This window comes from Melanerpes formicivorus, unplaced genomic scaffold, assembly GCF_026170545.1.
Source record: "Melanerpes formicivorus ecotype bairdi unplaced genomic scaffold, bMelFor1.0.p_v2 SCAF_23, whole genome shotgun sequence".
In the NCBI taxonomy this organism is placed as follows: Eukaryota; Metazoa; Chordata; class Aves; order Piciformes; family Picidae; genus Melanerpes; species Melanerpes formicivorus.
Genome location: NW_027142375.1, coordinates 7,496,198 through 7,520,609, shown reverse-complemented (window position 1 = coordinate 7,520,609; position 24,412 = coordinate 7,496,198). Strand labels below are relative to the sequence as shown.

Here is a 24,412-nt window from a genome sequence, read left to right as displayed (position 1 = left end):
TCCCAAAGCAGTTACCAGCTACAGTTGATCCTGTTTGTTTTTCGAAAGAATATGAAAAATACGGCAGGGAGAATTTACCAGCACTAACCATTTAATCGCCAGACAAGACCGGCAGGCCAGCAACACTATTGTGAAGGCTGTAGAAAGGATAACACAAGAAATTAAGCACTAAGTGGCTCGTTTAGCTTACAGCTGTTCTGCATTCTTATCAAGCAGTATTCTGTGTCACAGAATGACAGTTTTAATTTCCTTTGCTGATTGCTCTGTTTAGATCCCTTTGACGCAGGTTATTGCTTTTACAAGAACACAGGCCAGCTGGAGGGCAAACAGCTTCATTTTTCTTTCACTCTCTTTTCTGCTCTTCTTCCACCGTGTGTAGTGGAGGTGCAAAGTCAAGTTGTGTAAGTTGGGTTTATAATAGGTATTTTGATCTTTTTTAGGCATTAAGTTATAAACTCAGGTCCCTAAATCACAGGGTCGTAACTCAAGCTTAGTCTGGAGAAATTAAGTAACAAATGAGAAGGCAATTGGACTATGCAGGATCAAGAAAAGCCCAAAGGATTCCATTTCAGTGGATATTAGGCACACATTTTAATTCCTGTGTACATTTCATTGCTGTCTTGAATGAAGGATAACCAAAGAACAAGCTTCTTTGACCTCGAGCCTATGGAGTTCGTATTTACAGCAGCCTAAGCTCACAACCTAGGTAATTACACAGAGGTGCCTGCTGCATCTATTGCAAGGCCCATCACACAGAAATAACCAAGGAAATTCTGACCCAGAAGCTGCAGCATCCATTCAAACCTGCACACCTGGCAATGCATCCTCAACTGCCCTCCTTTTACAAGGGGGTGTTGGCAAAGACTTTGCTCTCTATACTTTGCTCTCTATGCGTCCTCTCAGAGCAGACTATCCTGAAAAGGGCCTGTGCAGCCAGGTCTTCCCAATGTCTCAAGCACCACACTGTCCTCTGCCTTCTTGTCCAGGGAGACTGTTCTGTGGCCATCATCACTGTTAAGGGTTGAATGAGACCTCCCTCACCCATTAACCTACTTTTTGGAAGTCTGCCCCAGAGAGCAAATCTCACCACCCTCAGAACTTGGAAGCAAAAATGGAATTGTATTTACAAAACAAACCAACCCACCCCACACCCACAACAACAACAAACCTCACTGTAAATATAACAGTATAAAAAGCAATAAACATGCTCAGAGTGTATTTACATATATATGCACACACAGTTTAACAATTTGCACAGGTTCCCCCTTGTCCCCTCTCAGGGTAGAAAGAGCCCCAGGAAAGCTATACAACCACACGAGCTCCCTTTCAGCCCTGCCTGTACCTTTAGAGAAACAAAAACAGAGAAGCCCAGGGTCAGAGGGAGGATAGCACAGCCTGAAGCCAAAGTGAAGCAGCAAAGAGAAAGCAGGCAAAGAGAACAAACTCTGCTGTAAGATACAAGGTTTCTAATGCACCAATGGAATTATATAAGCCCATCTATTGTTATTCCCTATCAAATCCCTTCATTATTTATCTTTTATTCAATTGCCTCTGGAATTTTCCTAATTACAACTACTAGGGACTAGCTCAAATCACTACAATCACCAACAATCCTTTCCTCTGAGGTGGCCAAGGGAAAAGAAAGGACCAACCTGCTATGGACCACTGGTATTTCTCCAACAATGCTAATGAAAACTTGGACTTCTCCAGTGTAAGCGTGGGATGAGACAATGGAGGACACATCTAGTGCTTTAGCTCCCATAACCAGGTGTCTACATTTAGCCTGTGTCTAGGACTAAACTACAGCAGTTACTTCATCAGCTGATAACTCATCCCCAGCAGACAAGGGGAGGCAGGGAAAGGAAAGAAGGCCCACTGGTTAAAACAAAAAGAGGTTTCACAAAATAGTCAAATGAATACCAACATCAATGCAAAATATATAAAGTTATACTCAGCCCAGCAGAAGTGCAGCAGTCACAATATCCACAAAGGCTGTCCTCAAGAGTGAGAAGAGGAGCAGAGTGAGTAGAAGCCCAGGCAGGAAGCTCTAGAAAGAGGCTTCCCTCTCCTTATCAAACCTCCTGATGCTCATGGTCTGGGATACACCTGTGAGCCAACTCAAGCCATCTGTCCAGGCTGACCCAGAACTGCTAATTGCCTGCAGCCCTTGGCTGGCCTGGGATTCTGTCCCAGCAAAACCAGGACACTAAGTCACAGCTGAGTCCCATGAGAAGGGCAGGCTACAAACATGGGCTGTGCCTTCTGGCAGTGTGCCTTGTCCTTGCCATCCTGTACCCTTTGGCTGCTGTGATGTGCCACAGCTAAGTTTGGCACAACTGTGGCAGAGGTGGTAAGTACAGGTCTTGCTGGGGAAGATTACAAGGTAAGGAGCCAAACAAGTAAAGTTATGGCTCAGCCCAAAAAATTGGCTCAATAACCTCATGCCCAGGCTTTCCATTTCTTAGGCAGTTTGGCCAGAATCTGCTCACTCTAATTTAAGTGCTAGAAACTTTACCAAACACCTAATGCTACAACTTTGCTTGTGAATCAAGTGTGACTAAAACCATTCTCAGGCACTGAAGTCCACACTGACATTATTAAAACATCTTACCTTCCAGAAAAAGCTGGGTGCTGTTGAACTACCTATTAGGAGCAGTCACTGACAGATCTTAACCCCCCAAAGCTTGCAAAAAAAAATGTTTTGGAGAGTGATATATGCCTTAGCCTGAAGTAGGGCCAGGTATATTCTGATGACTGAGTGAAATAGAGGTCTGAATATCCTTGCCCAGGGACACCCTCTGGCAGCCTCTGGCATCTTCACTGGTAGAAACACAGCCTGTCATTGATTCATTTCATTTATTCTTCTCTTTCCCTCAGTATTCAAGTCTCTCCTCCTGAAGCCATGCTAGCCTCATCCAACAGTGAATGCACATGAGGAACACAACTGCTACCTGTAGCAATTATCCCTGCGTGTTAGATATGTCTGAGGTACCTGAAAGCCATCCATGTGCAGGACACATGAGGCTGATGGATGAAACCTCCCCCTGTCCCTGTGGGCTCATTTCAAATCTGATGCCCTGGCACTCCCTCTTCATTGCTGCCTCCATACACAATGGGCTTAAACCAAATACATTATTCTTTCTGCTTCTCCATGGACGACCATGCACCAGCCATGACCCTTACCTCTTGGGGTGGCACTGGTCTTGCAAGGCTGTGGTAGTCAGGTCCAGCATGGGATTCAAGCCCCTGCAGAGGATTCCTTGGCATCTCAGAGCTAGTTCTTTTCACTGTGTGTGTGATACTGCAGCACTGTCTTCAGCTACACTGCATACTCCACTAAGGGAGACAAGGCACAGCTAGAAAGCTCAGGAGCAGAGACAGAAAATCCACCTGGGAAAGGTGGATCAAATGGAGGAAGGTCTTTGGAATTCATACCAGGAGATAGGCTCAGAAACCACACTGCAGAAGACAGATCCAGAGATCACTTGTAAGTGAGCACTCCTAAAGCTGGAAGGAGATACTGGAAGGGTAGTAGCAAGGATGTATTCAAAAGATGATCCTCAAACACCAGCAAATATTTAGCCACTCAGAGTATTAATTCTAGTAACTGTAACTGTGGTGAGAAAGGCAACACACAGCAACAGGAAAAGTGTGCATTGTAAAGACATGCTTGGAGGTGAGCACCTGCCTTGCTTATGAGACAACTACTTGCTGTTGACCACAGTGTAAGGAGGAGACAAGTGTGCGAGAGAAGTGGAATCATCTGAGAATTCCTCTTCTGTACAAGTACAGACTTATTTCAGCTCTGGCTTGGCCTCCCTTGCACTGTCCAGCTGCCAAGCTAGCATACTTCTCCCTTGCCGTGTCCTCGGGTGTCAGGCAGCCCAAGTGCTGGTGCCCAATGCCTTCCCCGGCATGACGTGTCTGCCTGCAGCAAGTGCGTAACTGCCCCAGGCCTCCGAGCCGCTGGAGAGGCGCCAGCCCATGCACCGCCATCTGCCTCCAGGTTACAAACACAGGGCATTTCCAAATGATTCAAAGATTGCCCCAGGGAGGTTTTTGCTTCCATGCTCAGACCTGTATCCCTGCCCACGGCTGTGCTGCAGAGCAGGGCATCTGCCACCTCGGCAAGCAGCCCTCCTGTACACAGCCCCACACACACAGATGCTAGGCTTGCAGAGCTCACAACGCAGGCTGAGAGTATCAATACCGGTGGCAGTGCTGCAGGCTGCCTAGGTCATGCTGAGTCACCTGTGTGGCGGAGTCAGTCACCTGTGTGGCGGAGTCAGTCACCTGAGAGGCAGCAGATTGCAGCATACCAGGAGTCAGAATGTCATGCCCTGGCTGTTGGGGCAAGGCTGAAGCAGTGCATCCATGTGCACAATCAGAAACGCTGCACGGAGAGGGTACAGAATGACAGACATCTTGCATGTATGGCTGTGGTGCACCTCGCAGGTATAGACATCAAGACTTGCAGCATTTTAGGGTACATCCTACTGGCCATACCAGCAGAATTGCACCATGACTCACTGAAGGTTTATGCTTATATTCTGGACACACGGCTTAGGACAAGCTGAGAAGCTGAGCCTTAATCACTGGAAATAACACTACCCATTGTGTACCTCTCTCACTTCAGAAACAACAGTTGTAGCTTGAACTAAAGATGATTGAAAGCATACAAAAATTTTCCTTTCAGATACACACACAAAAAAACCCAAACAAAAGCCAAACACACACACTAAAAAAAATCCCCAGTGAATAAAATATCTTTTCACATGAAAATATCTTTTAAATCACTCAGGTTTTTCCTTGTATGTTTATTTTTTGCCTGCTATTTCAATATATTAAAAAAAAAAAAAACCCACACTAAAAGAGACAAATAAAAAACCCCAAACAAACAAAAAACAATCACCCTATTTCAGGCTAATTGCCATATTCTGTTCATCATCTACAGTGAGAAAGAACAGATACTATAAGCTGCCAGGCTACACAAACAAGCTCAGGAGGTCACTGAGTGCCAGAGCAGCCTGAGAAGGAATCTGATCAATGCTCAGCAAGAACTAAAGGGTGGAGGGCAAGAATATGGGGCAAGATTCTTACCAGTGGTGCCCAGGGACAGGATAAGGGGCAGTGGGCACAAACTAAAATGCAGGAGGTTCCATCTGAACAGGAGGAGGAATTTCTTTGGTGTGAGGAAGCCTGGAGCAGGCTGCTCATAGAGGCTGTGGAGTCTCCTTCTCTGGAGAGCTTCCAAACCCACCTGGCCATCATGATCCCAGGCAAGCTGCTGTGGGCACCCTGCTTTAGGAGAGCAGTTGGACTGGATGATCTCCAGAGGCCCCTTTCAACCCCCACTGCAGGGGGGGGGGGGGGGTGTTTAAAAAAAATATGTTTTCCAGGGCATTCAATTATAGTATTTCTATTGAGCTCAATAGTGTCAGCACAGTCCTAGAATGTGAGCTCCTTAATAGCAGGTCTACTGGACTAAGAGCCAAATTGCCTGTTTTCACTTCAGTGGAATGGCATTGGTAGAAAGCTGAATTAAAAACAAGAAAGAGATCTTTCTTGCTAGTCTCAGGGATGGAGAATGATGAATCAATTGCCTCTTTCAGTTAGAGATAGCCTTACCAACTCCTGTAGGCTCGCTGGGGAAGATGAGGAATTAGGGAGAGAGAGTTGAGTCAAACTGCTGCTGCTGACTGCCCAGGCTAGTGCCCCATCTTTTGCAAGCTCTGTACTTCCATGATTTAAAAATAAAAGCCAGGTCAATCTTGTTTTCCCACTTATTTCACTTTCTAAATGATTTGGGAGAGGCTATGCCATTTGACCTGCCAAATAATCTCTTTAGCAAATCTGGATTTCTCCTGGCCTAGTCTTTCTTCCCTTTAACTCTCTTTTGATTATTTTGTTCTTCCCCTACTCCTTTTTTATACCCTCCTTGTCCCTCAGCTGTACCCTTTTGCATGGAAAAATAAGATTTTTCCCCAAGTTTCAGCACCTCATTTTGTTCACTGTTTGTCTATTCTCAGCTTTCCTGCAATATACTCTATCAAGGAAATGAGTGATAAAGACAACTAGTAAATATTTGCCAAGCTCCTCCATCTAAAAAAAATGCTGTGAAGGCAACATTGCTCTTTCTAAGCTAATTGCAGATACTGAAGGAGATGTCAAGACATGTTCTGTCTTGTCCCTGCATGTCTTTCCTGTAAGGCTCACAGCCTGGAAAGAACACCCTGGTCTCCAGGTCTCTTTCCTGCTGCAGCCTACATGGAAGGCACCTCTGGACGTCGTCCAGGCCACCCCCATAAACATTCAGTTCAAAGGGTGATCAAGTTGCTCAGTGTCTCATCCAGTCAAGCTTTGCACACCTCTGAGAAGGGGATTCAGCAGCCTCTGGGCATCTGTACCAGTGAGTGAACAATCCCACTGGGAAACTTTTTCCTGATTAGGAATTTTTTCTGTGATTAGGAAGCATCTTTTCATTTGAAACACATCTTTCTATTCACAGCTAGGTTAGTTCCATATGTTTGTAGGTGTCCTCTGTGGTATTTACACAGCTCATAGGAAGCAGTGCTCATTGCTTCTGGTGCTTTGTTTTCCTAGACTAAATGCAATGCTCACTTCTCAGCTCCTTTCCAGCACAAAGCTCTCCATCTCTCTGACCACTCTGGGTGCTCTCAAGTCTCATTCCAGTCCATCTTTGATTAACACAGAAGCATGAGCAAAAGTTAAAAGAAATTTCACAAACATCTTTCAATCAGAGCAGTAACGTTCCATCTTTTCTGCCGGGTATTCCTCACCATTCCACTCTAAGATCACATTAGCATCACAGCCACCATACACACCCTTCCCTTCCACAGTTATTTCTACCCTGCATACTTGCTTCCATCACAGCACTGTGGTCATGAATTCCTTCCTAACCATATACTTATACTCAGCTGTGCTTTCTCCCTTTCGGGCAGTTCTGTGCACATCTACCCCCATTTTGTCACGGCTTCCTCATCACTGCATCCCTCGAGACGCCATGAAAAGGCTTAACTGAAATTTCCAGGAAGGAAATTAACATTTCCTTTGTGTAGGAAATAGCTTCTCAAAGACTCTATTGCAAAGCCATGCTTCCTTTTACCCTGTTCACCTCTAAACCCCTGTTTGTCCCTTCCTTCTCTCAACAGCTTCACAAACCACTGCAGTCAACCACATAAAACCACCTGGGTCACCTTCATTAAAGGGCTTGGGTTTGCTTTTCTTCATACACATGCAACTGTCCTGATCTGAGAGGTCTGAAACTAAGAACACTTGCCACCAGGGCTGTGCTGCCATGTACCAGTCACTCCAAAATTCATAGCCACACTTTGTCCATAGTAATCCAAGAGTTTTCTGGAAAAATGCCAGGCTTACTGCATCTTGAACAGCAGAGAAGGCAGGAAAATGATGACAGACTTCAGATCCAAAATGACTTGTGATCACCCAAAAAGTGTGCAAAAAGAGACAAACTGAGCAATAGTTGGCAGGATGTTCACAGTTGTGGGGGCAGGAATTTCTTGAACTATATCTCAATTGTCAGAGCTTATCTGTTCAGTCACAGGGATCTAAAATGCTGCCACAGCTCTTGAGTTTCATTTCTGGAGTCACTAGCTGGAAAAACAGTGAGGAGAAGAGGTGAAATCATGGACGAGGAATCAGCTAGCAAAAGCTGAGATTTCAATATCCGTCTAATCCCTTCCTTTGTTGAGGCATGTCTGTTTACCCCCAGTTGTGTTACCCTTTTCAACCAGCATTCCCAGCAAAAAAGTTACCAGCACTGCTATTGTGGTACCCGTAGCTAAAACAGTTTTGCAATACGGGGAATATCGGCTGGAGGGATTTTGTTGGCCTCCTCCCAACTTTCTTGAACACTTCCTTGGCACAAGAAAATCTTTTCTCCTATAATCTCTAAGAAACCCACTCACAAAAAAAAAAACCCATGTTTTTGAAAACAATTTTCAGTGTGATACTCCACATTTAACGAGTTTCAATTTCTGAGTTCAAACACAGTTGTGAATAAAATCCCTGATCCTCCGCTCAAAACACAAACATCCTACTGCATGTCAAGTGGAAATTGTTTGTGAATAAAATCCCTGATCCTCTGCTCAAAACACAAACATCCTACTGCATGTCAAGTGGAAATTGTGAAAACGTCTTCCTAGTGCTTTCAGGCAGACCCAACTCTTTCGTCTGCTCAGTTCCTGTGGTAGTTTCAGGTTGTGCCTCGAAAATTTTCCACAGGTCTTGAACAGAAAGTGATAAAATGTACATAAATCACCATTGGGTGTAAAAAGGAAAATATTTATAAGGTCAAAATAATCCCCTTGGTCTGATTACCAACATAAAGCTAGTTGTGTAAGTGAACTTTCTCTCTTTTTTTGACTTCCTTCACTCTGGCACATACTAGCTCTGGCTTCTGCTGGCTTTGCTGACCTTGAGTGCATTCTTGACGGGCAATAAAACTGGTGAGGGGTTTGGAACACAAGCCCTATGAGGAGAGGCTGAGGGAGCTGGGGCTGCTTAGCCTGGAGGAGACTCGGGGTGACCATATTGCTCTCTACAACTACCTGAAGGGGGGTTGTAGACAGGCAGAGGTTGGTCTCTTCTCCCAGGCAGCCAGTACCAGAACAAGAGGACACAGTCTCAAGCTGCACCAGGGGAGGTTCAGGCTGGAGGTCAGGAGGAAGTTTTACACAGAGAGAGTGATTGCCCATTGGAATGGACTGCCTGGGGAGGTGGTGGAGTCACCATCGCTGGAGGTGTTCAGGAGGAGACTCGACAGGGTGCTTGGTTGCATGGTTTAGTTGGTTGGGTGGTGTTGGATGATAGGTTGGACGCGATGATCTTGAAAGTCTCTTCCAACCTGGTTTATTCTATTCTAAATCATCTTGAGGAAGCTTGAACCTGAGAGGACAGAATGACCACAGATGGCTAACCAGGTCCAGCTCCTCTTGCTCCTGCTACTATTAGTAGAGCTGGCTTATAGTACAGATGACTATACTATAGCCTTATAATACTGGTATGGGCTATAGCTGAGGAAATTACAATTCTTGTCTGCTTCAGGTCAGCTATGTCCCTGAGGATCACATTCCAGATGACAGAAAGTCTGTCACTGTCTTCTATTTGCTCTGTGGCAGTGCTGGGTGCTGACGAGGCTCTGCAGCACCACACAGGCAGCCCTGATGCCACCATTACACAGGTAGGCCCTGATGCCAGAGGGCCCTGGAACCTGGGGCATTTACCTTTGAGGTGTAACACTGTCCACACAGCATGCTACCAAGCTCCAGAGCGTGGGACATCAGGAGTCAATGGTCCCCAGTGACAATCAGTTACATGTCATCTAATACACAGTAGGTTTGTAACTAGCCACCTCTTCAAAAACACAAACAAACAAACCACAAAAAAAAAAGGAAACAAAACCAAACCCACAGAAAAACAAACACCAAAAGTTCTAGACTTTCTAATCTACCTCCTAGACAAAACAAGAAGGCTAAGCACCTGTCACAGCTGTCCTGCAATTTGCAGATGCCAGGAGCCACCCCTGATTTTTTTTAGAGCATTCCCAGCTAAAAAGAAACCGTTTTTATTTCATGTAAATAATTTCTGAATTACTAAAACTAGGCCAGATTACTGCAGGGAAGAAAACTACGGTGATGCAAAACCGTCACTGATATTTCTTTATAAGGCTGACCGGGCAGAAACAGCCTCACATCTTCCTTCCCTTGGAGCCATGGTCGAGTCATGAGGTCTGTGGTGATAGGTTGGACTCGATGATCTTTGAGGTCTCTTCCAACCTTAGTGATACTGAATACTAATTTGTGTGAGATACTGTGATACTGTGAGTAGCCTTGGCTTGTGGTAGTGTGACATAAGGATGTCCTTACATGAGACCTTATTCTTTCTGAAAAACTTTTGCTTGGCAGTGGCAGGTTAGAAGAGCTAAAGCAACAGAAAAGAGAAAAATAATTAAGAAAGAGTAGAAGTAGAATAAATACCTGCACATGCTGCTCCAAAGGACTTTGCCAGTGCTTTGCCAGGGAAAAGAAAGTAAGATTGCTCGATGGTGACTGAGGAAAAGGCATCCCTTGGCTTTTCCAGTCCAGGTCAAAGTTAAGGTTACCTGAAACTGTCTGTACTTTATAGCACGATTCTGTATTAACTCTGACAGGAAGCCTACCACATTCACACAAAGGAATATCCCAGGCTAAAGCTCATTTGGGGGAAAAGACATTTTGGTAAAAGAGAGCCTAAGTGCATGGGGTTTTCTGAGGACACAAGAAGCATACATAGTGGTAAGGAATTAACAGCAAACCTCAGGAATATCAAGAGACATTGCACTGTGGGCTTACAGATTCCTACGGACGTCAGGAGGAACAGCTCAGGAAAAGGCCCTTATGGAACAAATTAAAAGTGTTTCAACACTTAATTTTTTTTCCCCCCCAAATTAGAAATAATTATTTATTTCAAAATCTCGGGGGGGGGGAGGAAAGAAAAGTATCACTTCTGGCAAGTGGTCACCGAAAACTGATTTCAAAACAAAAAGCTTGTCGCTCCAGAAAACCTGAAACTTCATTTCAGACTTATGAAATGGCACAGTCCCATCGGGTACTTTGTGACATTCAATCATTATGCTCTTGTTAGGATACTATGATACTCCAGGCTATGTCAAGATTACCAGAGCTTTGTAGGCTTACTCAAAGGAAGAAGTGGCAGAACCGGCAGAATGACTGTCCCCTGGCAAAGACGTGTCTTGCGTCAACGGCAAGCCGAGGACTTTGAGCAGATGTTGTCTAATGCTCGGGACCAGTAGTTCCTCCTTTTCTGAAATGATCTGACTTGGTTTTTCCCTTGTGGTAGCTCAGGAAAAAAAAAAAAAAAAAGATGTATGTCTTTCTTTGTTCTGATAGTACTACTTGTAGAAAAGTAGCTTGGTGAGAAAGAGCTGAGGCTCAGAAGAGACTGAACAAATTGCACAGAAGGTAGGAGGGATCCTAGAAGCCATTTCCCACTTTATTGGACTGCCTTCCCTTTCACATATAAGACAGTGGCAGGTTCATGATGAATTCAGTAGAAATGCAGCCACTGAGGTTACTCTCTTACACTAATTCTACCACACAATTTGGAAAGTTTTAAAGCAGCTTTCAGTCTGTGTGACACTGACCTTTCTGTTTTGAGAAGCAGTTGTATTTATTGCCCCTGTGACTGGCTTTCTGCAACAACAGGCAAATATTTACTCAATACAGACACAATAAGGAAGCTATGAAACATGAAACAAAAAGTAATGGAATCCTAGAGAAGTTAAAGGAGACTCCCATGTACTACTTATAATTGTAAGAAGCCAGAAAACACCAGCTTTGTTGTGCTGACTCTTTGCAGAGGTTCTCAGTAGACCTTAGAGCGCTGAGATGAGGAGACCTGACTGCACCACCTTTTCTTTCCAAAGGCCAGGAGTTCACACAATTTGCAGTGTAAAGGATCTTGCAATCCCAACACACTGCTGAGTAGAAAAAAATTATCACCTGTGGGCAGACCTATTCAGATGGTAAAGCATGCACCGACAGAGGCCTCTGGCTACGAAACCATTCAGTTTCACTCTCTCTTCTTTTTCATCAAGCAAAATGAGTCCTGTCAAAAATCACTGGAGTGACAACAGCATACAGCATGTGCAACGACTTTACATGGGCAGGAGGGACAGGGCTGGCCAGAAAGCCCATTCAGGGAATAGCAAATACATCCAAAAGATAAGCTGGAGCTGAAAGCATACGAGGAGACAAAAGTCCTCATGAATGAAAACTGGATTTAGCTGCTAGCTTTGTCTGCTCATGGGAAGTGATGGACATATCAGTGTCTTTAAACTTGCTCTTTTCTTTTCCTCTTTTTACTTTTTTTTTTTGTTCTGTTATCACAGTATCACCAAGGTTGGAAGAGACCTCAAAGATCATCAAGTCCAACTGGTTTCAAGAGTATGTGCTGCTTTGGAGATGTGAGGTGAATGTTATCCTGACATGAGGAAAAACAATTTTCATACACAGCACAAAGCCACAGTGACCTCTATGATTTGTTACTGGCACAGTCCTAGGAGTCAGGCATTGCCACTGATACAACACTCGGGTAAACACACGGTGATTCAGACCAGAGAATGGATCCCAGTGAAAACTGGTTTTCATTACATCTCTTTGGTCCCTCAATTTCCAAGTAGGTCTCCTCCCCATCTGACACAGCTGCTCAAATACCGGTGCTGAAACACATGGAAAGTGGTGAGGAAAAGTGACTCGTGGCAGAAGTCAGACTACAAGCAGCCAGTGACACTTTTTTGGCAACATCTTTCTCACACTGATATCAGCTGGTAACGGTTGTGGAGCCACATGAGGAACGCCAGGCAGAAAGCAGCAGATTTCACTGAATAGGCATGCGACACCCAGGCTAAATGGGGGGCACAGCACGTAGTTGATGACTACATAGTAATCTCCAAGGAATGTCATCTGCATGATCTTGTAAAAATTCCTTTTATTAAAAAACAAACAAATAAAAGAAAAAGTAGAAAATAAAATCATAGAAAGTAGGAATTTAAAAAGAATGTATAAATTGTGCAACTTCAAACGGAAAATTTTGAGTAGATTATTAATGACACATAATAGAAATGCTGTGACATGAAACACAAAAGTTTAATTTAACCTTTTTTCCAAGTGCCTGTAATTCTGACCAAAGCCTCTGCTCTCTGTCCATGTTTGCCAATGGTTACTGTATTCAGAGGGAGTAAAGAGAACACACTAATACACTTTGCTGCCTTCACACAGGCATGCTTTGAAAGTCTAAGAACTTCATCCTGACAAGTGCAGACAAGCAGCAGCAGAACAAAGTAGTCCATAGAAATCCCAGGATAGGAGCATTTAGAGACAACAGTGAAGAAGATCAAAGTAAGAGCAGCAGGGAGTGACAGCCACGTACAAAGGGAGATACCCAATGTGTTCCCTCTCTACACCAGAACTGCCACTGTCACATGTAGCTTCAGGCTTAGGGAAGAGCCAGGGGGGTTTCCTCATCAGAGCAGCTCAACCAGTCTGCTTCTGGGGTTTATTTCTAACTTTTGGTTTCACACTTATTTTTAATACCAGTGTAGGAAACCAAGTACACTGCATTTGGGATGAGTGGTATCAGGGGACTTTACAGTGAATAGCACCTGACTGGGACAGGCAGAGCTGTGGATTTCCCTGCCAGGCATGGGCAGAGCCCCTGTCAAGGAAGAGGTAGTTGAGAGATGGTTTGTCGCATAAGGAGCTCTTGCATCAACCTGTATGAAACTCCGGGGAGAGGATCGCCTCCTTAGTAAGCACACGTCTCCCAGGCAGCCATGAACCTTTGCCAGGGAGGATCCAACACCCAACCCTCATGGGTTTCACCGTACAGACCAGCTCTTCCTCCCAAGAGGCAGCCCACAAAGGAAGCAAGGCCCTCACCCCTGCCCAGATTTACCCACCAGCTCTGAGGTCAGAGCTCTCCCTGGGAATCACTTTCGTTTCCCTGCCCAAGGGCTGATTTTTTTGTACTGTGTATTTGAGCAAACCGCCTGGGATCCAGGTCAGCCCACCAAGGCAGCCCACTGACTCCTGATCTCTTGCTAACAATAAAATGGTTCACTTTAAGAGAAGGGATTGGAAAATATCTTAGCCAAGTTTATTCTTAGGAGTCAGGAGACTTTCCTGTAAAGTAGCAAATCTGGGCTCATAATCCCCTTAGATAGGGAAGGGATATGATTCAACTTCTCCCACATCCTGGTTGAGCAATCTAAACAAAAAGGATCGGACGATCTAATTGTCTGTTTGAAGGAAAAATCTAGTTTGACCTAGACTGCTTGAATCCCCTAGTGATGATATTAAGTCCTTAGAGCCAGCCTGGTCTCTAGGATACTTTTCTTTCAATTAGCAGTGTGGGAAAAGTGAAAAATTACAAATCCAGCTCAAACTATTACTCCCACTATAGTGTGGTAGCATGCAATTACAAAGGGCTCCTGCTGTAGTAAGTAGGAACCCTTTCACAAATTCAGCCTAGAACAATACAGAAGCTTGCTACAACTCACCCAGAAAGACCTCAAAAACCCCAGAGTAAGGCACTTCCTGAGTAGTGATATTCAGGTTTCTCAACACGATCATAAGGTCAAACACACAACCAAAGTGGCAAACTCCACAGCAGGATCCTTGAGCTAGAAATCTTCATGGAACTGCACAACAGTTACTGCAGGTGCATTATGCATTCTGGTTTTCTAGTTACCCATCCTTCAAAACAAAAAAACCAACTCCAACACAGAAACTGTTAATGAAATGCTATCCCCTGAAAGGAACACATCTGGCTATATCAATGGAGTCAATATTTACCAGTGGCCCTGCTATGCAGTACTGTCCTGTTATCATGGAATCAACTAGGTTGGAAAAGACCTCAGAGATCAAGTCCAACCTATTATCTAGTACCTAACAACTCATGACAGCTAAACCATGGTTTCAAGCGCCACATCCAATCCTTTTTTGAACACCTCCAGGGATGGTGACTCCACCACCTCCCTGGGCAGCACATTCCAATGGCCAATTACTCTTTCTGTGAAGAACTTTCTCCTCACCTTGAGCTTAAACTTCCCCTGGCACAGCTTGAGACTGTGTCCTCTCTTTCTGTTGCTGTTTGCCTGGGAGAAGAAACCAACCCCCACCTGTCTATAACTTCCTTTCAGGTAGCTGTAGACAGCAATGAGGTCTCCCCTGAGCCTCCTCTTCTCCAGGTTAAACAACCCCAGCTCACTCAGCCTCTCCTCATAGGGCTTGTGCTAGAGACCTCTCCCCAGCCTTGTTGCCCTTCTCTGGACACGTTCAAGTGTCTCAATGCCCTTTTTAAATTGAGGAGCCCAGAACTGGACACAGTACTCAAGGTGTGGCCTAAGCAGTGCTGTGTTGTACAGGTAAAAGACAGCCCTCCAGCTGGACAGTCCGCACGTCTCATTAGACTCAGATGGGATGTAAATGACATCTACCCACGTTCAACTGTACTTCCCTATTCGAAGTACTGATGAAATAAAGCTCCCAGCGGCATGAGAAGTACTCTCTCTTGCATCATCTTGCACACAGTGGCAAAAATAACTGCTAATAGCATCCCTACTTCTGTTCCGAGTGAAGAAAGAAACTGCTGCTGTCCAGGAAAAAATGCTAAAACACTGTTAAGTGACTTGGGTTATGCGTAAGTAATTTGCAACATCACAGAAAGGCAGTCACCAGGAAAAGCAGAATAAGGATGCGTGGCCAAATGTCAAATTGAGCGAGACAATAGTCTGATAAAGAGATTACAAGCGCCAAAAAACGAGGCATGAATGAGGGAAAGCACATTTAGGCCTACAGATGTCTCACCGAGCAACACATGGAACTTTTATGTAAGAGTGAAACAGATCCTATGCTTACTGAACTGAACAGGACTTGGTATGCATTCACGAGCATGAGGACTTCAGGGATAAACATTGACACCCCTTCAGTTTCCTTTGGCACTGAGCAAGCTCCTCAGAGACAGAACTTCCCTTTTGAGTGCTTTGTAAAGCACAATCTATGCCTAATGCTCTATGTTAAAACTGGCAAACAATGAGGCTAAATACACCATTCACTACCTCCCACACACAAAGGCACACAGAAGTTCCTCACTGGGTTCTCTTTTCAGCTTGATTACCTTGCCCAGTGACTGAAAAAAATCTCACTCTTCTCCTTCTTCTTGCAACTTATTTGAACGTTCATCTTCCATGCTTGAAGGAGAGCTCAGAGGGAACCAAGAAGTTCCTTAAACACAAGTGAAATTTACTGTCAGTTTATTTTTTACAGCAAAAAGGTATTTTCTGCAGAAGCAGAGCCCAGCAGTAATTTAAAACACTCATAAATCAGGACCCTTCTCAAAAGTGTGTTGTCATAATGGACAATGATCACAAACAAGCCAGATGCATGCAGGTATTGCACTTGTGAAAGACAAAAGGCCACTGGGGTTATTTCTAACTCTGCGAGTTCTCTGTTCTGGTGCCCCATGCAGCCCTACAAAGAGACATCACCACACTAGGCACCCACGAAAAGTTTGTTAGAATCACTTCCTGATGCCATGCATTCGTGCAATCACAGCAGTAAAGCGCTCCTAGTGTAAATGTAGGTTCACTGGCAGCTGTTACAATACTCCCATTTGAGAGTTACAATGCCTGCATTCATTTAGATTTGAATGAGACTGACCTGTGGCGTTCAGATATTCCCCAACAACAGTTATCTCCAGGACATTGTTCACCTAGGGCTGCATAGCTACTAGCCTGGAAGTTGACTAGAGAAGATGGTGGCATGACTGCTTTTCTTGAGATAAAGTAGATAAAGGTGAAAATCAGAACATAATTTAAATCCAACTAAGAGTTTTTCCTTTAAACTTTAGATTTACTTCAAGGCATGCAAATGAATGGTATTTGCATATGATGCATTCAAGGGGGAAAAAAAAAGTGAAGTCTATTACTACACATCCTAGTCCTGTTTAAAAATTATGCAAGTCTGCCATTAGGGAAGAAAAATGAACAATTCCCAGAGCTTTTCACCAAAAAAAAACCCCAAACAACTATGCAGTTCCCTGGCAAACAACCCACAGGCAACCAAGGAACTTGCAAAGCCACAAAAGCAGAAGGCCATTAGCCAAGTACACCAGGGCTCTTTGGTGACATGAAGCTTCTCAAAGCAGTATTTGCTTATGAGAAACATGAACACAGGATATTAATCACCTGTTTAACCTGTTCACTTCAAGGACAGCACGGGGCAGCTTGGTGTAACACTCTCAGATTCAAGCCCTTAGTGGAGCCAGTGGTTTGAAATGTGAAACACATGGGCAAAAGAAAATATATAAAAATTCCAGGTTTTGAAACTTTGGATTTTTGGTGGAGACTGTTGGAGATGATTCCACTGATGCTCTGTACCACAAGAGCTTGGAAAATCCAGAGAGACTCGTAAGCATTTACAAACTCTGTAGCGTCAGTGAACGCCTAACATAAGGATCCTCAAAAGAAATGAGCTCTAGAATGGGTGAGGGGTTCACATCTTGATGGACTACAGAGAACTCACCTCCACTCCTACAAGATCTGTAGAAATTCAAGATATCTTATTCCAGGCTTTGAGGGATACAACTATAAATGTGCCAGGAGAAGTGGATATCAGCTTCCCACCTCATTCAAGACACTTGAAAGCTATTTCCTTAGTTACTACCATGATCCCACTTGAACTGTCTGCCAACAACTGGCATTTTCTTCCACACACAAACATTTTCGCAGGAGAACACCACATTTTCAGCTGTATTCCTTCACTTATTATCAACAGTACAATCTGAAGTCATAATGTCCAAATAAACATTAGTGGCTTGTATTGCTACTGTTGAATGGTGGAGACCATTAGAAAGTTAAAACAAACCAAAATCAAAGATCAGCCAAACCAAACACACAAACAAAATTGAGTGGAATGTGCTGCACCCCTAGCATTTCTCCTGCTTTATTAACAGACCTTACTTTTCCATCTGGGAATGCCATTTATAGATCCATTTAGTTGATTCACAACATTCAGCAGGCAAGCTCTCCTGCTGCTGCCAGTAGCACTGTGTTTTACCTCATGGTGGTGCTCCTTGCAGACTTGATGGCTGGCAGAAGAGGGCTGACAAGGTGTGACCATGACAGCTCTGCAGTCTGTTGAATTCTTCTCAGCAGCAGTAGCATTTCCATGCTGGCATCACCTACCTCTCCTGAAAACAGCCTCCTGTCCACAAATGTCCCAGGGTGTTAGGAGCAAAAGTGGCATGTGCTTACTCCCAGGCAAAGCAATCCTAGAAGAAACAGAACCTCTTCTGGAACAGGTCTGTGAGTTGCCATATAGATCCTAGAAAACAGATTTGGTCAAATAGGGTGATTATGGATTGGCCCCTGCCTATAAACTCACCCTCCACTGTAACCACAAGTAATTTTCATCTGTGGACAGCCTGAGAGGAGAGATTTTTTACAATGTTCAGAAATGAGGCCTGTCTGCTCCCACAAAAATGTACAAGGCACATTGCTCAGACTAAAGAAAAAGTTGGATAAACACTGAGAATTTCTGAAATCCCACTTTAGGAAGGTTTCATCTGTCAGGATGCAGCCACCTGGCTTAATGACAAGAAAACAAGAACCTGTGCAGTGACACAAAGAACAACAGCAATAAAAGGATACAAGAACAGTGATCTGCAGTATTACAAAGATGCTACGTAGGAAAGAAATTCCTTTGTATCTAGAAATCATACTTTAGAGTCTCAGTAATGCTACTTATGCATTTTAAAGTACCAACAGGGAAATCTCCTGACTGTTGCTAACTCATGCACAAGTACTTGTTCCATTCTGAACAACGTGCCTACTGATGAATCAGTGTAACTCAGTGTAGTACAGGGAGGATTAATTAACCCCCTTTGAGCCCTCCCCAAACTTTGACCATTATCATAGAACCACAAATTAGTTCTTTTATGAGCAGTACCATCTTTAAAGAAGTGATTTTTCCATAAGAGACTGTCCAGAGCAATAGCAGAAGTATTTTAATGCTATTGTGCAAATTTGAGTTCCTCCTTCCCTTGAATGCTACATTTTGTCCTAGATTATCAAACTGAGTTTCCAAGGCATTAATTAGTAGCTTCCGCTGGAGCATGTAAGCATACTTGGTACTTCTGAAAAGTCACACAGACAATGACATAAAAGAGCAAATAAAATGCAAAATGAGGCAATAGTAACTGAATACTTAGAAGCTTTTAGATGAGAAAGAACAGCTGAAAGTTGTGATTTTTGTACTGAAGATATAACTACACACATCAGCAAAACTGATCCTCGTATAACAGTGATCAGCACAAAAGAAGTTCTCTGGAAACTGCTACAGAACAGACATTCTCAGGACACAAAAAGGAAAGGCCAGCTCATAAAATGTGGCTACAAGTTAACAAATTACAAACAAGACTCACTTACAGAAGGTCTGCTGAAAAGACATTACTACAGAAATGTAGCCTTCTGGCAAGTCTTGGTGATTTCAGGACCTGATTTAGTTAACTGGAAAGCGTGGCTGTCTGCAGGGAAGAGCCAGTGAGATGCCTGGCAGTGGAAGGAAATCCCTCACCAAGACCTGTCCATCCATGTGCTTTCACAAGTGGAGAGAGGAAGGCAGGATCTCCCATTCCTGCTGCATCTGCCCTGATGGTTATCAGAAGGCAAATACCAGGCTTGTTTGGAGCATTGAATCCATCTGGTCTGGTGGTTTCAATCCTCTGCAGTTGAATCTTTGGATACTAGTCAAACACACCATTAGTGATATGTGTTATATGCACACCTAATGCCACAGACCTGGCAAGGGAGAGCTGATGTTACAGATTATTCCTATGGCTCCCTTCATCTGCACCCAGGCAAGTGGGCAGAGATGAAATGCTGCTGTTGAAACATCACTCACACACTTACTTCAGTTTCAACGCTAGTATCTCTCCACTGGGCAGAAGTACTCCATCTGCCTTTCCACTTCTGACAAAATGAGGGCATGAAATAAAGAAACAGTACACCCTGATTCCTTCCTGAGGCTCCCTATCCAGACTGCTCTTAGAAAATTAATTAGCAGGGTTGGTTGGTTTTGTTCTTTTTAAAGAGGGAGCCTGAATGAGGACACCCAAGTCAGTTCCCATATTGGCTCTCTCTTTCAATTCTCTTATGCCCCATGTTCTTTTCTACTCGCCCTCTGGCAGATCAAGTCTTTCTCTGGTCTTCCTTACATAAGAAACTAGCACCAACTTCGACTTAAAAAAAAACAATAAAAAAGTCAGCTTAGCCAAAATCAGTTCAAGACATTCCAGAAGTTCAGTGCGTGCCTCACACAGTTTGACTCAGTCCACACTTTGCAGGACTGAGCCAAATGGGTACACTTGCCCCAGGTGAAGAGCCCCTCTGTGGAAGGTGAAAATCCCCACCTCACCTCCCAGGTAGGCAGAAAGAGATAAGGCGGCAGATAACGGAATTGCTGGCATTTCCTGCAGTGATCATCCCGTTGGAGGAGCAGGAGCTGGCATGTGTCCATTCCCTGTGCACTTAAAGCACATGAATGCACTACCGTTCACCTTCCCCATACGCAGTTCACAGGGAGTGAGGCGACTTTGACGTATCCAGCAACTAAACATACATACATACCTAGCTACAAGTGTATGAATAATAAAGATATCTACAATATGGATAAATCTGCACAGCACAGAATGTGTAAAACACTACGCCACGTTAAAATATTGCAACATATGAAAGTATATGAAAGTATGTAAAGTATGTAAGCATGCACATGTCTGCGGTTTCCGATACTTTCTGCGCAGCCGGAGCTGGCCGAGGCTCAGGCCAGCGGTGGGTTCGGGCGGCTCTGGCCTCAGCCCCGACCGCGATGGGCCAGGTGAGCAGGCGGCGAAGGGGGAGAGGGTAGCCCGGCCCTCAAGGAGTTACGGCGAATGATGACTTCATGCTAACCGCGGCCGCTCTCGGCCCCCCCGGGCGTTTCACAATCCCGCAGCATTCGGACGGGGCAAGCGCTCGGTCGCGCACACACACCCCCGTGTTCTCATGCCGGATTTTCCCGGGCCATGAATAATCTCGAAGCCCCCTCGATAAATACACGTTCAGGGATGCCCGGAGCTCATTCAACCCACCAGCCTCACCGACGAGAAGGGGCCAGGGCCGGAGCAGAGAAGCCGCACCATGAAGTTTCCCCAGGGCTGTGACTGTGACCATGACTGTGGCCGTGACCGATCTGGCCGCCGTCGGCCGCCCGCCCTCCGCGCCGCCGTCCTGCCGCCGCCGCTGTTGCTGCTCTTGCTGCTGCCGCGGGCTGCCGCCGCCCCGCTGCCCGCCGCCGACTCCTCGGGGGAGGCTGAACTGGAGGAGGCGGCGGCGCGGAGAGCGGAGCTGCCAGATTCGGTGCGGCTGGCCCGGCTGCTGCACGACCGGGCCACCCAGCTGCAGCAGGAGGTGGGTACGGGGCGACCCTGCGGCTCGTACGCCCTCACTCTCGTCCCGGGGTCTGCTGCCTCCGGACAAGGTGCGACGAAACCTCTCCGTGTTTCTCCCCAGATGTGCGAGAAGTTTACCGTCTGCGAGAACAGCATGGAAATGCTCCTCCGGAACGACCTCAACCTCCCAAAAGTGACAGAGGAAGATGGATGTCTGCTCACCGGCTTCGATGAGGCAAGGAACCACTCTCATTCTGCTCTTACTCTGTACACCTGGGGTTCCAAAGAACTGTGAAAGCTGACCTACAGCTGTTCTGCATGAGCATCATGCACTTACCTGTGCCATGTACACAGTATCCCAATTGAGGCATTGTTGAGCTGTACCTGACTCTCTCACCTTTCTCTCTATTTCAGGATAAATGCTTGAGGAAGATCTCCACCGGGCTTTATACATTCCAGACATACCTCGAATACATAAAAGAAACTTTTGCTAGTGAAAAGCAAAATGTTGAATCATTGTGCTATAGCACAGAACACCTGGCACATACCATAAGACAGATGGTGAGTTGGCTTTAAATTCACTCCAGTAATTGCTGTGACTTAGCACTGATGTGTGCTCGCAGAAATAGAGGTTGTGTGAAGCTGAACATTTCCTACCTTCATTTCTCTCAGCAGAAACAGGTGATGAGGCCTTGTGTTCAGATACCAGTTTTCCATGGTTTTTTTTCCTTAGAGAAACAACTCTTCTTTCTACTATCTATCATTATTTCTAATTTCCAAACCAACAACTAAATGTGTCATTGTTTTAAGGCAAACCTACTAACACTGCCTGGCTGATATAAATAAGATTTCTCAGGGAGCTTGCTCTGAACCACAGAATAGTTCAGGGTGGAAGGGACTTCCAAAGCTTCATAGAGCTGTAGTTCAATCCTAGCCTTCTAGTATTGCAACCCTGTAAGTAGAAATAAGTAATTTGGTTTCTGTTTGCTTGTTTTAAACCCTCACAGAAACAAACCAAGCATTGTTACATTATTACTCTCTAAAACTCTCCAAAACAAGCTTTTAAGCCAAGGAATGTGGGGTACTGAGATATCAGTAGCTTAAAACAAAACTAAAACAAATCAAGGAAGATCATTACATTCAGAATGCAAGCTAATGACCTGACTAAATAGAAGGCGCTGCCTATTGAAGAGCACACATTTTGCTTGCAATCATCATTAAACCTCCCTCTTAATTCTTTACAAATACCTTATTCTCAACCTAATTTGTGACAGTTGCTCTCTGTTTTGGAGAGCTCTGAAACATCATACTTCAAAAATTCACTTCATTCCTGCAGTTCTTACTCATGTTAATAACCCTTAACATAAATACTTCCTTCATCATCGGGGAAACTATCTGCCTGAGTAAGAACCACCAAGGTGAGTAAGGACTGCAGAAATCTGAGAGTATTATTTCCTTCAAAGTGTTTTTTGGCATCTGAAAAGGTCATGGTGTTTGCCATACCTTTCCCAACGTGTTTATTTATGTCCATCATTCTTTAAGTGAAAGGGAGCAGAACTGCTTTTATCACACTCTGCTAACTAAGAATAATAGTCCCATCATAAGGCAGCCCCTGGTTTCCAACTTGGTATATTAGTTTGCAGAGTGTTTGTTTCATAATGAGAGGAGACTAACTTTTGGGGGAAAACTAGTAGGATCAAGGTTTTTTTGAACAGGTGGAACTACACCTTGTAGAAACTAGAGAGGTTTTGAGAAAGAGTGGAGTCTTGATCTTCAGGTGGACATTTTTTCTTTAGGAGAGAAGTCTGTCTGCTATTTAAGGCAAGGAAAGCAAGGACAGAATCTGTCACTTGTGGTCAGGTAGATCCATCAGCATGATACCAGCTCAGGTATTCAGACACAAACTTTGACAGTGCGATACAAGAAGCTGGATGTATCTCAGTAACCAGGTGTATGATCAGAATCCACTCCCAATTAATCTGGACAGAAAGAATATTCATCTTCCTGAATTCCACACCAAAAAAAGGAGAAGATACTCCAGAAGGAAATGCACGTGCTTTTGTCACCTGTTAAAGGATAGGCAAGGTCCTACAACCAAGACGATGCAGATACTTTGCTAGCATCTAACATCAAATCATCCAAACCAGCTCCATGATTAAGGTGATTAACTCTCATTTTCAGAAGTCACCTACCCACTCCACAGGACAAGTACTGGGTACTGGATGCTGGCACTGTCAGGCAGCATTAGGTACAGAAACTCCTTTTACTCATCTTGCAGATGGGAAACCACACAGCAGTGAAAGCTGGTGACACAGCCTCCCACGTGCCTAAAGGCCTGGCAAGCAAGAATTAAGCAGTGAAACAAGTTTGACATCTTTGAAAAATTAATTTACTACAAAATGTGAGAGTACTCCAGTGTCATCTAATTAACTTATGACTCAGAGTGTAGCAGCCAGCACAGGTTAGGACAAATCACCATCAGTATCTCCACCATTAACCAGCAGGAGAGGTGTATCCAGTGCAGTGAGTTGGACCACACCAGATGTGGCATTCAAACCAAAACAAATAGTGTCGCTCAGACAAGACCCTCCTATTCTTCTGCAGCAATTGCTGATGACAGCATCAGTGTACCCTAAACCCCACTACAGAAGCAGGTCCCTGGGAGGCCTGTCACCCACCGCACAGGCAGGGCAGATACGCAGCTGGTTGGGACCACGCTGTGCGTGTAAACTGATGCTCTCCAACAAGCTCAACTACAGTACATTAACCAGGGCACCCTGATTTGTGCTTTTCACAGGTGACCAATCCCGATGAAGTGATGATCCCAGACCCAGCTACCCGGGAGTCCCTCCGTGCAAAGCTGAGGTCCAGTAAGAGCTGGATAGAGAAAATAACCACGCACCTCATCCTCCGCGACTTTACTTCCTTCATGGAGAAAACCGTGAGGGCCGTTCGCTATCTGAAGAACACCAGGAGTTTCAGTGCCTGAATGTTTTAGTTCAGGCACAGTCCTTTGTTACAAGTCTGTCATGTGGCAGATGACAGTGTTGTTCTGTTTTAAAGAACCGGAAATAGTAACAATGGTTTGCATTTCTATACATTCCAATCCCCTTCCAGGAACCTATTTATTGTATTTAAAGATATTTATTAGTTTCTGATGTTTCCTATTTATACTGTGGGTATGTAGAAATAATTTAAACAAAGGGCATATTTTATTCCATTTCTAAGGGTACTCTTCAGGCTAGAAATTTATTTAATATGTATTCCCCCTCCCCCAAAAAAAAAGTATTTTCAGAAGCCAGAGTTTTTTTGTATCTAACTTATGCTTTTAAAAATATTGGAGATGGTATTTATGACTTATTTATATTTTTTTCAGACAAAT

At 44.4% G+C, this 24,412-nt stretch overlaps 1 protein-coding gene across 2 annotated transcripts; it reads left to right on the top strand.

Moving 5' to 3' along the window:
• Positions 1–20,744: 20,744 nt before the first annotated feature.
• On the top strand, positions 20,745–24,412 carry IL6 (interleukin 6). Of its 2 annotated transcripts, XM_068152544.1 has the most exons (4): positions 20,745–21,049; positions 21,152–21,265; positions 21,445–21,591; positions 23,828–24,412. In XM_068152544.1, the coding sequence occupies exons 1-4, from the start codon at positions 20,780–20,782 to the stop codon at positions 24,017–24,019; spliced, it is 723 nt and encodes a 240-aa protein (XP_068008645.1). In that variant the 5' UTR covers positions 20,745–20,779; the 3' UTR covers positions 24,020–24,412. The 2 variants fall into 2 exon arrangements, with proteins under 2 accessions (XP_068008645.1, XP_068008644.1); XM_068152543.1 differs by having other exon boundaries at positions 20,745–21,265.

Coding starts and splice junctions, on each gene's coding strand:
- IL6 (XM_068152543.1), top strand. CDS start 20,780: ATGAAGTTTCCCCAGGGCTGTGACTGTGACCATGACTGTGGCCGTGAC. Junction 21,266..21,444: donor TGCTCACCGGCTTCGATGAG/GCAAGGAACCAC, acceptor TCTCTATTTCAG/GATAAATGCTTGAGGAAGAT. Junction 21,592..23,827: donor CACATACCATAAGACAGATG/GTGAGTTGGCTT, acceptor TGCTTTTCACAG/GTGACCAATCCCGATGAAGT.